The sequence below is a fragment of the Anas platyrhynchos genome, chromosome 2 (genome assembly GCF_047663525.1).
Source record: "Anas platyrhynchos isolate ZD024472 breed Pekin duck chromosome 2, IASCAAS_PekinDuck_T2T, whole genome shotgun sequence".
Classification (NCBI taxonomy): domain Eukaryota; kingdom Metazoa; phylum Chordata; class Aves; order Anseriformes; family Anatidae; genus Anas; species Anas platyrhynchos.
This window is the reverse complement of record NC_092588.1, coordinates 97,451,336-97,466,052: the sequence shown is the minus strand read 5'-3', so window position 1 is coordinate 97,466,052 and position 14,717 is coordinate 97,451,336. Positions and strand designations below refer to the sequence as shown.

The 14,717-nt window shown below is 48.5% G+C and overlaps 1 protein-coding gene and 1 long non-coding RNA gene across 3 annotated transcripts in view; both read right to left on the bottom strand.

The window, feature by feature from the left end:
• TBX20 (T-box transcription factor 20) overlaps window positions 1-11,684 on the bottom strand; it is a 39,354-nt gene extending 27,670 nt beyond the window's left edge. Inside the window, exons 1-4 of one of the 2 annotated variants that reach the window (XM_027451424.3) lie at window positions 10,904-11,684; window positions 9,354-9,588; window positions 7,950-8,114; window positions 2,715-2,823 (exon numbers count right to left, since the gene is read on the bottom strand). In XM_027451424.3, coding sequence (XP_027307225.1) covers window positions 2,715-2,823; window positions 7,950-8,114; window positions 9,354-9,588; window positions 10,904-11,057 — 663 coding nt within the window. In that variant the 5' untranslated portion in view covers window positions 11,058-11,684. The remainder of the gene's footprint in view (window positions 1-2,714; window positions 2,824-7,949; window positions 8,115-9,353; window positions 9,589-10,903) is intronic. The other variant, XM_027451425.3, reaches the window with a different exon arrangement.
• Window positions 11,685-12,484: 800 nt separating this feature from the next.
• LOC140001542 (uncharacterized) lies at window positions 12,485-14,060 on the bottom strand. Its single transcript, XR_011806823.1, has 2 exons — window positions 13,720-14,060; window positions 12,485-12,996 (listed from the first exon to the last, which is right to left on the bottom strand). It is a non-coding gene; the product is annotated as an uncharacterized lncRNA (long non-coding RNA).
• Window positions 14,061-14,717: the final 657 nt, after the last annotated feature.

The following is a 14,717-nucleotide window of genomic DNA, read 5'->3' as shown; positions in this document are numbered from 1 at the left end:
CTGTGCTGGGAATGCAGCTTCCACATTCGCTGAGGAAGAGAGTTACCGGGCAAAGTTTGCCTTTTAAAAGTGTGTGGGTTCCCAACTTCTGCCAGGCTAACTTTAAGAAAAAACTGTGTGTAACTGCCGGTGGCTATTCTGAAACCCTGGCTTTCACAGTTGGCCATGTTCACACCTCTGTGTTTGCTTTTGCAGACATTAATCTGTTTGAGTTTTGCTATCATAAATGCCAGAAGAGCAATTATGATAATGTATACACTCATGATTCACCTCGCCATAAACCAGAAATAATGCCACCACCGCTGAGTGCAACCGAAAGTCCTAGAAAAAAACATCCTGTGTGAAAAACCTCACCAGAAATCTGAAATATATCAAGCTCATAAGTGTACCACAACCAGAAGAATAGGAATTACTCGCTCATCTGCAAAAATCCAGAGGCAGAAGCCATTTCCTTTCTCTGGAAAGGATATCTGCAAGTGTTTCCATGGAGCAAGCTGTATGTCATGAGCACAGAGATAAGACTTCTGCCTAATGCCTGGGGAGAAAATGTACATAGCTATGGGGTTATGCATGCTGCTGAAGATACACGAGCAGAGATGCTTGCCAACTCCAAAAGTCTCAGAATAATGGAAAACAAACAAATGCTAAGGCAAACAAATGCCTCTCTTTTCTTCAGATTCCTTTTCAGGAAATGAACTCTACAAATAAAACACCACAATTACCTTAACAACCCAAAACGTCTACTGGAGGATGGAGAAAGCAAGTCACTAGAACAAACTGGAATGAGGCTGGTTCCAACTTCTGTACCCATAACTAGTATTTAAAGATGGCTTTTAGGTCATTAAAACTTTCTCAGGAAGCAACATGCTTTATCAAACATAATTAACATTTTAGCAGATCCATTAGAAAGATCTCATCAGCAAAGAAGGGCTCTTTCAAACAGAAGGGAGAGGTTTCAGGAGGCATTTCCATTCCCCCCTTCTCTCTGGAGCTCAGAAGCCCTGCTGGCCATACCGCAGCAAGCTCTCTTTAAAGGCTTCAGAGAAGGAATTTGCTCCTTCATTCTATACAGCACCCAGCGATGATATTCACACAGCTACACTAAGGCAGCACATAAAACCTGACACTCTCATTTAGAACACAAAACACCGCAAATCACTAAAAAAGGAGTGTTCTGCGATGGTATAACATCTGTCACACAAATCTCAACACAGCATCAAGTCTTCGGGGCTTATCCTTAACTGAACATGCAAAACTTTCCATCGACTTCAGCCATCCAAAGCCTCCACGTAAAGAATGTGTTCCACCTCCGCTACTTCTTGGACAGTTAACCGAGGGGCCCGCATCTCGTCCGTGTTCTCCCACTGCCTGCATGTGAAACACACACATCTTGCTCTGTCACATGTCTCTGTTCCCGACAGCTTCTCAGACCGACTTCTTTTTTATGTTCATCTGGGCTTCTGGGAACTGCACGGCTCCTAACTAGTGTGCAATATACTGCTGCAAGCCCTTTATTAGAGGCACACATGGCCCCTGTTATGATGAAAAATGCTCCTTTTCAAATGCGCACGTATACTGCTCTATCATCACTCGGTGATAGAGCCCACAAATCTTCAGCTTTGCCCTTCTACAGATTACGAAATAAGAGAGAGGAAAAAAAAAAAAAAGACAGCCTTTGCTAGTCAGGAAGGGAGCAGTTGTGGGAACCGGATTCAAGAAAAATGTATCCATAGACAGACCTTTACAAAAGAACAGCAGATAGACATCTAGTTTGAGCTGGCTTTCTCTCTTTCTCCTTTTTTTCTCTTTCTTTCCTTCCTTTTTCCTTCCTTTCTTTCTCTTTTTCTTCTTCTCTCTCTTTCTTCCCCTCTTTTTTTACTACCTGTTTATTTCTAGAAGGTATTTTAAATGAAAATGGCTATGGTTCAATTTTTAGGTCTTGAAATGAGCAAAAATACTCTCAGATGAGAAGCCTTTGCACCGAACCCAGCTTAGGCAAACAGCCACTGCCTCAAACAGCCAGAAAAAGCAATAAGCAGCCCGCTACAGGAGGGCTTGCTGACACCACATATGCCATAATTATTCTGCTTTACAGGTTAGTTACCCCCCTGCCACGCTTCAGAGCTCAAAATGAGCCTTCCCTTCATGACACCTCATTTACCGACCCTGCAGTTACGCTCTTTCTTTTTAACTCTCCCGTCCTCAGCCTGCAAGCCCGTTTACCAGCCTCCAGCCCCGGGGCTTGTGACACCAGCTTGGTACCAGTGAGAGCTAGGACCAGTTTCCTGCAGGGGCCCAAGCCCACCCTGTGGCACTTTGACTTTCTGACATCCCTCTGTCATTTCACAGGCTGCTGAGGCACAAATTTTTTATCGTCCCATAGCCCTTGTGGTGTCCCATTAGTCTTTTCTGTTTACTCCCTGCCCACTCTGCGTTGAGTCTGGAAGTCAAAGAGCCCAGCCCTAATAGGTGGCCTGCAACGAGAGGGAGCTTCCAAGCACACAGGAAAAAGCATGCGAGCCTGCTAGCCAGCATGTGTGGCGAAGCATGCTGCCAAGTCACAGCAAAGTGAAGGCAGAAGCACAGCACAAAGTTCACCCCCCTCCCTCCACTCTCTCCCTTTGATGCTCAACTCCACCCGCAGCCTTTCCCCACTGGATGTGACAGTAGATTGCAGCTTCTCTTGACCCTTTCCCACCAGAAGCGTTACTCACGTGGCCATGCTGATCCAGCTCGTTGTTCGTGAGCTTCACTTTTTCAAACGACACCATCTGCTTCAGCAATTGCTCGCCCGTGAATGGGGAGTCTGGGTGCACGTACAGCCTGAAGGACACAGGGAAAAGGCTGGCACATCAAAACCTCTCCCAATGGTTGGAGGGCAAGCACCACCTCCGTACGAAGCGGCTAAGCCCGTATGATTTTGCTCTCAGGATGTGCAATGGTTTCACAGCAGTGGATTTCCTGAGAGTTCTGGATAATATAGGTCTGCTAGTCGAACAAGAAACATGCCATCTCCCCAAATGAATGAACGCCTGAAATATGGCCATTAATGAAAGACAGTAAAGCAGATGACTTGACTTGTTTAATTCACTGGAACATAATGAAGAATTCTGTGTCCAAGTGCTAGATTGCTCTCTAACCATAGTCATTATTTTATCTAGTTATCTAAAATGGAGACATTAACTAACATTCACTGTTGTGTCTTTTCCCAAATGAAAAATTGATCATGTCCTTCCCTACAGCTGTACTAACAAGCACTTAAAATAACAATGACTACAGCTCCAAGAGAAAAAACATGGTGTCATTAGAGAGATAATGGGGGAATGCAGATAAAAATGCATTTTTCTTTATATGTAACATTAAGCCATGATAATGATTTTAACCTGCACTCGATCACATGTTGGCTGTGGTGACATGTGTTTATAAGAGGTAGAAGGCTGCAGTCCAGCACAGTGGTCTGACATGAAAAAATTAATTGCAGCTCCGTAATTAGCAACCCACAACCTGGGAAATTAAGCAGAAGAAAAGGAAGCTTGGAAGACATGTAGATAGAATGATATATACATTATGACTAGACTAATTACAAAGTACTGGGCTATTTAAGAACAATGTTTTTATAGGAATAACATATTGCTGAAAATTATATAACTCAAATGTGCTTTCAAGATAGTGAATTAAGCACTGAAGTAGAGTTCCAGCTTAGAGCAAACTAGACTCATTCTGCTTCTGTCAGTGTGCATTACCATCCATTGAGAGCCTGGCTCCCTCTCTCCGGGTGATGTATTTGGCCACACTGAGAGATTTCTTCCATCAGGCAGTGGGGCAGTGCTGAGACGCCGGGTTAGAGAGAGAATTTATTTATTTATTTATTTATTTATTTATTTATTTATCATTGAAGTATGATTTTGGTTAGGCAAAAGGAGAATGGAAAAACTGCTAGATGATGAGGCGTAACTGTCTGATAGACCACACAGGTCCCTAATTGAGGCATAGCCCAGCTGAAGTCCCCCAGGAACACAGCTCTGTTGCTCAAAGAGGGAAGAGATTTGATCCTGGGCTCTTCCTTTCTGCCAGCAGAATCCCCAAGGCACAGTCCTGCTAATGAAACTGAAGTTTTACCAGCACAGCTCGCTTCAGATGGGCAGGATGTTTTCCTTCTATTGATCCAAAGTGCAGCTTGGCTAGTACACAGGAGGGATGCTGTGCCAGGGATCCTAACATACAGGGAACCTCACTGCTGCTGACTCTCTCGATTATAGTGTAAGGCTCACTAAAAATTATGATGCATCCGAAAACCTAAGAGCTTTTGTGAAAATCAACTTTGCCTTCCTGTTGAAAACGGTAAAAACTTGAATTTTTAAAGCCTCAAATTACCGAAGGCAAAGAAAAAACAATCCTAGCTGTATTGCTTCCAGCCTCTGAAGCTTTTCAGCCAGCCCTGTGATTTATTTTTTTTTTTAATTTTTTTTTTTTTTTGGAGCCTGACTCCTAATTTTGAATGTCTGGATAGCTAATACTGTTTACTGTGATCACAGAGTGTCAGGCTCAGCAAGGTTTGGCTAATTGGGACCAAAAAGCCAAACTATTTCAAATATGCGCTTGGGGAGTGAGTAAAGATCTTCGTGTGTCTAAAACTGAGCACAATTGTTGTACACCATATGCAGTTAATGCTTGGCACTGCTTTCAAACTACAAATTGCCTGGATGCTGGCAGCGAGCTAACAGGAAAGTCACTGAAAGATTGGCACCTGGATATTGGTTACATAAATGTGTTAATAGACATTGCCTTTCTGTACCAATGTGCTGCCTGCCCACTGCGAGGGGTGATGCTACCTGGCTAAGTACAACTCCCTGTGCACTTCTCCTACAGCCTGATCTCAAGCACCCTGGAGAAGTGGGTGCAAAACTGAATCTATTGAACTCCCAAGCAGAAGAAGCCGATGAGACTGGAGCAGAGGAATAAACGTGCACATTCCAGCACCACACACAAAACAACCCCAGAAGCAAGCACCAGCTCTGCTGCCTACAGCCAGCCAGATGTAGAAGGTTGCTCACTCGAATCCACAAAGACTTTAGGAGCCATATTTGGATGTGAATTCGGTCCGTGGTATTTCATGTTTCATGATATAGCCCAGGTTTGGGTACAGCTTCCCTCTTGCAAGTTTTGGAATGCTGCATCGCTCTCCTCCTGTTTAGTTTAGCAGCTGGTCTGGTCCTACAAGCCCTAAAGCTGCTAAGTATATTGCTTTTAACTACCTTAATATCTCAAAGAGGTAATTTTCAAAATTTAATACCTTTTAAAACTTTTATCCTTATAGTGCTCCATAAGCATCCAAACACTGCCATTTCATTAAATAAATGATTATAAGCAGGCCAAATAAAGTGGGGAGAATAAAAAATAAAAAACACTTTATGAGTGAAAGAAAGGAGGTAAAAAAGGATGAAGAGTAAGTAAAGGTACATGCTGAAACTTATTAAACTGACTATTAAACTGACATTTCTTTCTTACAGTCTTAGCAATTTGGAAGAACAAACATAAAATATCACATAGGAAATCTATTTCCAGATAGCACTTTAGAAGATTTACAAAAGACTCTCTGAAAAGTATTTTTATTCGAGTGTTCGTTGCAACATAAACTTGTCTGAAATGTTGACAGCAGGAAGACAGGGATAAAACTGCTTTTTGCAGTGAGTTCCCTGAAGGGCTAATCTTTCAAACAGAATCACAGAATACTTTTTAATTTCAAGAAAAGTTGTCTTGGCATTGAAAGTTATTTGTATAATAGAAAGAGCAAAGCAACTAACGGGTTTGATCCTGCAAAGTCTTACACCCATGCAAAACACGACTCCTGGATAATTCCACAGACACCACTGTGCCTACGTGGATGTTGGCAGCAATGTGCATGGGGAGGAAGCACCTCGGTCCAGCCAGCCAGGCGCTAAGCACACGGAGAAGAGAGTGTGAGCGATAAATGCACGAAGAGCTCCTGACACTGGCGCAGGACCAAACCCCTTTCAAGATGCTTGAGGAGGATCAAGGCCTCCCACCTCAAAAGAGGCATTAACACTCCAGAAGCAATACCAGTATCACAAACACTGGTGCACTCTACCTCTTGACAACCTTTTCTTACTGAATAATACAAGAGGGAGAAAGTGCATATACACCTATGTAAGTGTAATTCATACAGAGAAAAAAATAACCCCTGCCTGTGTCATGATCAATAGTCTTTTGGCTAAGCATCCTGAAAATGAAAGGGGATATACAGCAGAGATTCACATTTGCTCAGAGGGGCACTGACCCAAAAGGAACCTTACAGAGCTCCCACAGCATAGTGGTAATTAATATTCAGTTCCAATAAGGTTTGACCCCAGCTCCACAGCAGCTAGTAGGGCAGTTGCTAATTATTTCAAAGGATCAATCTCTTGTCTTATGTTCTTGTGAATATTTCTCCATTGAATTAATCTATGCCAGGCAGCGTGCAGATTAGCGACCTTACTAAGCGTAACCCAAAAAAGCACTTGAACAGACAAATACTATAGGGACAACCCTGCCCTGAAACTATTTCTGTCCTTCCCTTATTTTCTCTTTTGATGCTGACTCCTCCAGAGCAGGATCCATCTATATTCTTTGGGGTTTGATCAGTGTCCATTATAATACTTCAAATGAAGCCCTTAGATGTCAACCACATCTCAAGAAGAAGTTTTTGGCCATGAAAACATAGCTGACATAACTCCTAGGTTGCTGTCTTTAATAACAGCTTCTATGTGTGCACTTTCTCTTTACTTCCCTGAGTCGCCTTCCAGAGATCAGCAGTCAGCAAGATTTCAGTAGAGCTGTTTCTCTGAGGAAACATGCAGGATTCCTGCACTCATGCATAAAAATAAAAATAAACCATGCTGCCATTCCTTCTCTTACTTCTAATTTCAGTCTCTGTAATAAGCAAGATCTTAACCCCGGGCTAAGCCACCTGGAGCTGATCTGTGTGCCTGCGCTGAGCCCTCCACACTCCAGAAGAGTTTCTTTGAAGCCAGAGAGGCATCCACATTATTTCCATATCTCCAGCTCTGACTCAGCAAAGCCGTGAGACATGTGCTTCAGTCTTACTGGGCTTGGGGACTTAAGTATGTATTGAAGTGCTGTGCTGAGCATGATGAAGTGGGGGTCTGTGCTGAAGTGCCCTCCTGCCGTGCAGCCTGGTGCTGCAAGCCTCCGCTTCCCCACGCCAAAAGGAGTCAGTCTTTAATGACAGCAAGGAAATTATTTGGGAAATGAGTTTTCTACAGCATTTTCTTCCTGTGTAGAAACAGTGTTTCTGTCTAGAAAACGAGCTTACTTGTTGGGGTTTTTCTTTTCCCCTCCCTAAGGTCTCAGAAAATTTCATGGTTCCTCAACAAAAAAACCCTCTGTGCTGTAGAACTGATCCATACTTTGCCTGTTGTGTAAGAGATGACTAAAAGCAAGAATCAAATTATTGGTTACTAAACATTGGATACATTTTCCAAGAAATAATATAATTTTAAGCATAAACAGTGCTGCACTGTAGCATAGTATTTCTGCTTGGATTTGGATTGCTTTAAATTATATGAGGTCAAAATGCATCAGGGAGGGCAGAACCAAGAGACAAATCAATGTGTGTTTGTTTGGTTTTTTTTTTCTTTTTTTTTTGAGGCAAACTTCATTTAAAAATACATACATGCATAAAAGAGCCTTTAGCCAAATCCTGTATGCCTTTGAATATTCAGTATAAATCAAACCTCAAGCAGAGATGAGGCCCGATTCTGCAGCACAGAAATTAACCAGAGTTTTGCTATCAAATTTTTTGGACACAGACTCCAGCTCTCAGAGCACTGTTTAAAAGCAGCATGGAAAGAATAATAGCAGGTATTTCTTGAAAGAAAAAAAAAAAAAAAAAAAAAAAAAAAAAAAGACCAGCTTTAAAATCTACAAACCTTGCAGGGAGCGGAGGGTCAGCTTTTCCAGCCACTAACCAGGAAGACCTGTGGTAGGCATATCTATATCTTTTATTGTCCACAGGAACTATATCCATTAGCACAATGTACTTGGCTTCAGGATCCACTCCCGAGAAAGAAACCCTGATCGTGGGAAACATTCTCCTGAAATAAAGGCAAATCACAAAATAAATACGTGGAAGGAGAACAGAAATAAGAAGGCTTCAGAAAAGCTGCTACAAATAAGAGTTCTCTATTTAAACCACCTGGAAAAAATGAAAATATCTATTGATTCTGCTTTAGCGTGATAGAAATCTCATCCTCGGTCCCTCACAGAAAGAGCAGCTTTAAATCAAAACGATTTCTTTGAAGCAAAAGGAAAAATGGTAAAAGTGGAAAAGGAAAGGAGAAATGTATTTTTGCCTGTTAGTTATCAGCACACAAAGACTTCAGAAAACAGTTGCACCAAAGAAAAGCTGATTTCGATTTTTTTATGAGACACATACTAGGGCTAGAGAAATCTTTCAATTAACATTCTCACCAATTTTAGATGCACCTTCTTTTAGCCAGCTCACAGTGTTTCTGAGAGGCATTTTCAAAACAAAGCTTTCCCTTCGGCACTTAAATTTTGACAAAATTCAGATTTCTTGAAGCTTAATATTTTGCCGTAGACCAGAACTAAGGCTAAACAACTTTAAACAGCTTTAAAAATCGAGCTTCAAACTGCCGGTTTTATTCGTTTTCTTTTTTAAAAAATACCGTCGTAGCCGGTTAGTTAGAAAAATCCTCGGAAAATACTTTCGGAACAAGGAATTTCGGGGCTTACAAAACCCGACAAGCCGCCCGGCTCCTCCAGACGGCGTTTGGCTGCCGCAGCCCCAAAAAGCCTTGCTGGAGAAACCGGACGGTTTGAGCTGCCGAGAAATCTGGCTGGGGATCTTTCGCACATCTCTTGCAAACGACAAAAGGGGGAAAGACCCGAAGGGCTTTCCCCTCCACCCCGCATTTCCCGTGTCCGCACAGCGGAGTTCTTTCTCCTCTGCGCTGCTGCTGCCCGCCCCGGGCTGCGTTCCTGCAAAGTCTGGGCAAACCCAAACCTCTGCCCAGGCGCCGGGAACCCCCACTAGGCTCTCAACTCTCCCAGGAGCCGGTCTCGTCCCTGCCGAGGGGTCCGCGGCATTGCACCGCGTAAGACGCCGGGCGCAGGGTCGAGCCGACCGCTTTCACCCCCCTGATCCACCACCAAAACCGCGCTTTGGGGTGCTTCTTTCTTTTTCCTGCCCCTTTCTGCCCCCGCACTATTACTATTAAAAAAAATAATAATAATAACTACTTTTTCTCGGCTTTCCCCCCCCCCCCCGACGCCGCTTTGGGAAAGTGGCCCGGGGGCTCGCCCAGCCTTACCTCCCCGACTTGGTGATGATCATCTCAGTGCCCAGCTCGTGGAACTTGTCCCACAGCTCCTTGGTCTCCAGGCTGCAGGAGATTTTGGCCATCTCCTCGCTGGGGATGATGGGGGTGGTGGGGATGAGGGGCTCGGTGCACAGGGAGGAAGGGCTGCTGCTGAAATCCCCGTGGGGGTCCAGGCTGGACAAGTCGCTCAGAGGCTGGGCGCAGGAGGATTTCTCAACGAATTGCTCTGCGGGGGTCGGGGAGGAAGAGATGGAGAGGGAGGGCGTTCAGCGGCGGATGCCGACAAGGAGCTCTTTCCCACCGAGAAGCCGTTTATGGCTCGGCTGGGTCCCCTGCGAGCCCACACAGCCGCGCTCCTGATTAAAACTGGGGTGGTGATTTGGGGAGATGTCCCCCAGCCCCGCATCCATCCATGCACTCCCCAGAAACCAGCTGGGAAGAGCCAGCCGCGGGAAGCCGGGCAGTACCGCAGGGAGCTGGGGGGGGAGCCGGCTCCGCGAACGGCCGCACAAAAATTTAATATTTTTGCCCAAATCTCCAGTTTACAGTAGCTGAGCACTAGTTTCGCTTGGGTTTCTAATTGAATAGCGCGGGGAAGTTAGTTGGGTTTTTATTTCCAAAAGTAACTGAACGAGCGTTTAAAAAAAGAAAAGAAAAAAAAAAAAAAAAAAAAGAGAGAGAGAGAGAGAAGAAAAGAGCAAAAGTAGCCACGTGTTACGCGAGACTGTGCAAATATGTCAAAAAGGCAGACTATAATACTTTCGGCCAACACTGTCACCTAGACGAAAGAAAAAAGTTTGCAATGAACCCCCAGAATATGTGAAGTCTATCGAGCGAGGTGGTGAGGGGGAGCGGGCACGCAGAGATTTGCTTTTCCTAACTTCCTTCAAGCCCGAAAGTGAGCTTGGGCATTGGCGCCCTGAAAAGTTGCTGCTTTTTTTTTTTTTTTGGTAATTTTCTGTGAACTCTTGGATGCGTGCAAGGACCACAAGCCGCAGAAATTGGAGGAGGAAGGAGATGCTAACGTTTTTTTAAAGAGAAAATTTGGGAAAAAAATAGAAATAGGAAAACGGAATTGAAGCCGAATCGCTTACCCGAAAAGCGCGAGGAGTTACAGTAAAAATCCTCCAGGATTTTACAGACTAAAAGTGCCTCCCCGAGCCTACACCGAACAGCAAGTTTTTGTGCAGCAGGGCACAGAGCAGTCCCTCCTACCTGGCTTTTTAAAAGCGTGGGTTACTTGCAGGAGACGTGGGAGAGCCCTGTTTCATAGCAGCGAGGAGGACCGCGGCTACCATGGGGGTTACGGGACGAGCTGCGGGGGCTGAGGAACAACCCGCGGAGCCGGTGGGTCGCTTTTCGGGTGGAGGGGGGCTTCTGCAGGGGGGCAGCAGGGCTGGGGGCGCTGGGACAACATCCCGGGGCTGCCGAAGCTTTGGGAAGGGGGGTCCGGGCTGCCGGCCGCGGGGAGGGGGGTCCCCCAGGCAGGATGCGGGGCTCCGCAGCCTGCTCCCCACCTGCTCCCAGCCCCGCTCGCTCACCTAGCGGCTTGATGGTGCTCTCGGTCGGCTCCTTCTCCTTGGGGCTGCCGCTCGCCATGAGGGCAGCGATGGAAAAGGCGTTGGCCCGCGAGGAGAGCTGCGGTTTGGGGGGCGCCGTGTACTCCATGGTCCGCGGCCGGCCGGGTGGCTCCATCGGGTCGGGTCCCGTCGGGTCCCCTGGTGTCGCCTCGTCGCAGCAGCGGTGGCTCTGTGCACCCCCAGCCCCACTCTCCCCCGCCTTAACGCGGGGGCCGCCGAGATCCTATCGGGCGGCGGCCAATCGGCGCCGGGACACGTCAAGGGCCGCGGCCGCGGAGCTGGGGGCGGAGGAGGAGGAGGAGGAGGAAGAGCAGGGAGGGGAGGGGAAGGCTCTGCCCGCCTCGCCGCGGGGTGGGCAGGGGGCGGCCGGCCCCGCGGGGGGAGCCGGCCCCGCTCCCCGCTGCCAGCCCCCGCACTTGACTTTGGTTTTCCCGCACCACAGCCCGGTGCTCCTTTAAACGCGTCCTGTAAGCACACACCCGCAAATAACGACAGAAGCCCAACAACCAAAAAAAAAAAAAAAAAAAACAATCGGGGAATTTAACTGAAGTGCTTCGAAAAGGTTTGCCCTCTAAAACGACCCAAGAGCAGGAGAGAATCTGTCCCCAGAGTGCCTCCCCAGCCCCAAAGGGGGCAGAACCCGAGGGGTTTTGGGGTGCTGGGGCACGGCGGGGCTCCGCGGCTCCGGTTCCCCCAAATTCTGTCTTTAAATTGGGAGCGTGGAGGAGCAGCTCCTCGGGTACAGCCCGGGATGGCAGCCGCTGAGTTCTCCGAAAGGAGTGAGGAGTCCGCTCGGTTCCCGCAGAAATCAGCTGGCTGTAGCGATATCCTGCAGCAAGCGGGGCGCCAGTACCCATTTCATAAAAATAACCCCCCAAAAAAGAGAAAAGAAAGCCGCCCTCCAGCTGTCCGGTGTCTCCCGGGCGGGGGTCGCGCGGGTCCCGTCCCTCGGGGCTGCCGAGGAAGGCAGGGCGGAGTGCGCATCAGCCCGCCGGGGCGATGCCCTTGGGTTGTCCCACTAACCCGCAGCCAAGCACCCGACAAAGAAACGCCAAAAGTCTGCCTTTCCCTCCCTCCTGGGACAGGACCGGCCGGGGGGCTGGCGGGTCCCCGCTCGGACCCTACAAGTAAAACCCGTGGGGGGCTTCGTTTTGTTTTATTTTAAACGGGGGCCATCCACGAGGGAGAGAAAGCGGCTATTTTTCCTCGGGCAAGCTTTCCCTCTGCCCCACGAGAACCTTAATTTTCTTGCTTTTGCCCTCTCTCTGCCTCCGGTAGGGAAATGACCATGGTCGGTACGTGCAGAGCATCCCCCCGACCCCCTCCCGTGGGCAGCCCAAGGGGCTCGGCCTCGGCACCCCCCTCCCGGCCAGGGACGAGCAGGGACACGCGGGGATCCGGGGTCGCGAGGCGGGACGAGGTACAAGCCCTCTGCGGACCCCATTCATTGAGGTGCTGCTTGGCTCTAATTGCGGGAGCTGCTTTTCTCCGCAGCAAACGCAGCTGTTTGGCAGTGTGGCACGGCAGAGCCATTTCGCTGCCCCTCGCCCTCTGTTGCATCCCGTCTCTTGGAAGCGCTTTTTTTTTCATTTTTTCCCCCTCTTTTGCGTTTGCTCTGGCAAAACAAACTAACAAACAAAACAAAGCAAAACCAAGAAAGCCCCAAAGCAACGCCAAATCAGCGGGAGGTCACTGCACACCTCTTCGCGCCCGCCTAGCGAGGGGTTTTCGTCAGGGCGAGATCTCGCTTCCACCGCCGGGTTTTGGGGAGCCCCCAAGAAAGGTCTCCCTCATCCCTGGAAAGCAAAAGCGGCAACCTCAGCCCGTCGGTACGATGAGCACCGCTTCCTCCCGGCCCTTTCCGTTCTCCCTTCCCAAAATCCCGGCGAGAAGGAGCCATGGGGAGCAGAAACCCGCACACACCCGCCCGGCACCGCGTCGGGCAGATCCTGTTTATTGATACTTGGGTTTCCTTTTTCCTTTTTTCTTTTTTTTTTCTTTTTTTTCTTTCATTTTTTCTTTTTCCCATTTTCTTTCCATGCAAACAGCTCGTTCTGGGTAAAAAAGAAAAAAAAAACAAAAACAAAAAAAAAAAAAACAAAAACACGGTTTATTCCCTCGGACACCGTCGCAAGAGTGCAGTTTCTGCGGGACCGCCCGGCTCAGCGGCACCGGCAGCTCCCGGTTCACCCCCTGCCTCCTCCTTCGCCCCCCGAGTTTGATGCGTGCGGGGCTCCCCCCGCAGAACTCGCCCCGGCTCCTCGCCCCCTGGCCCCGCAGCAAGCTCTTTGCCAGCGCCAATTCTCGCCGTGTCCCCAACGAAAGGAGCCGCGGATGCCCAGGTAACCGCGATCCCATCTCCGGGCAAAAACATTTCAATGTCACCCGCCCCGAGAAGGGGGTTTACGGGAGCAAAATGCCAGACATTTTAAGCCCATTAGGTATCTCCCAGATGCAAATCCGCCGGCGGAAAGAGAAAGGCTCTATTAAGATCCGAGGGCTGACAATTAGATTATAGTCCAATTGCCAGCGGATAATGTGCTAAAAGCTTTCCCACTTAGTGTAACTCCTCGCTGAAAATTATTCACACTTTGCGGGCTGCTGCACTCCGGAGGGGGAGACGGCTTTGTCCGCGGAGAGCGCGACCGGCCGGGCGGAGCGACACACGGACACACGGACATACAGACACACGGAGTCCCCCGGCCAGGGGGATCACCAAACACCCCTAAACCCCAAGGAGAAGCCATAAGGCAAACCCGATTCCCCTGCAAGTTTACCGACGCTGCCACCGCAGGCACACGCGTGGGAGCCGGGCTCCGTGACACTTTCACGCCCTTCCTCTGCCGCTCCACATCCCCTGAAAACCTGCTGTGGGCTTCCCCTGTAAGCCTGGCCCTCGCTGTGAGCGTGACATTTCCACGCAGACGAAAGCAAGGTAGATATGGGTCCGGGTTGGAACAGCCCCCAGAAGCCGACTCGGGAGCTGCGGGACCTCGCAGCCGCCGGGAAAGCGGGAAAAATCGGATTGAAACCCGATTTCCCGGCCTGAGACAACCCGAGGAAATTGTTCCTCCCCCCCCCGGCAGGGGTACCCCGCCGGCTGGACACCGCCTTGAGCTCCGCCGCAGGGCTGAGCCCAGAGGCTGGCGGTGGAGAGATGGAGAGGCTCGGAGAAGCTCCTTTACGCGCCTTGAACATGAAAATAACAAAATACGAAATCAGAGTGCAACGTTTTCCGTTTCCAGCCCAGCTACTTCACAGCGGAGGAGCGGATTTCAGTGGTTTGCAAAAGGATGCTCGCATGATTTTTGTGCACGAAAATCTTTTTCAATGACTATACGAAAAGCGTTTCACGACGCTCTTCACAATCACAAAACGCTTACTTAGCGGGTGGGAGTATTATTCAGGATACAAAATGCGCGTGCACAGGTAGACGCAGCTAGAGGTACAGGCGTGCAGCCCCCAGACTTGAACTTGCCTGCCGATGCTTTCCTCAGATGCTTTCTACCCAGCGCTGCACGCAGCCCGCCTTCTGCCACAGCCCGAGTTCACCGTAAACTGAAACCAGCCACAATCTTACTGGAAATCAGGACTTTTGGGTTGTGTGCATCTTAAAGACGTTAAACTGTACATCAGTGATGTGGAAGCTGTTTGCTGGGGCTTCTGAAAATCTCTCCTAGCTCGTGAAGTTTCACTGAAGCTGCCATATCCTGACCGATGTATGTACATCTATCTGTCTGTCCCGGAGAGAGGACTGAGGTCGCTGCCGACTCTC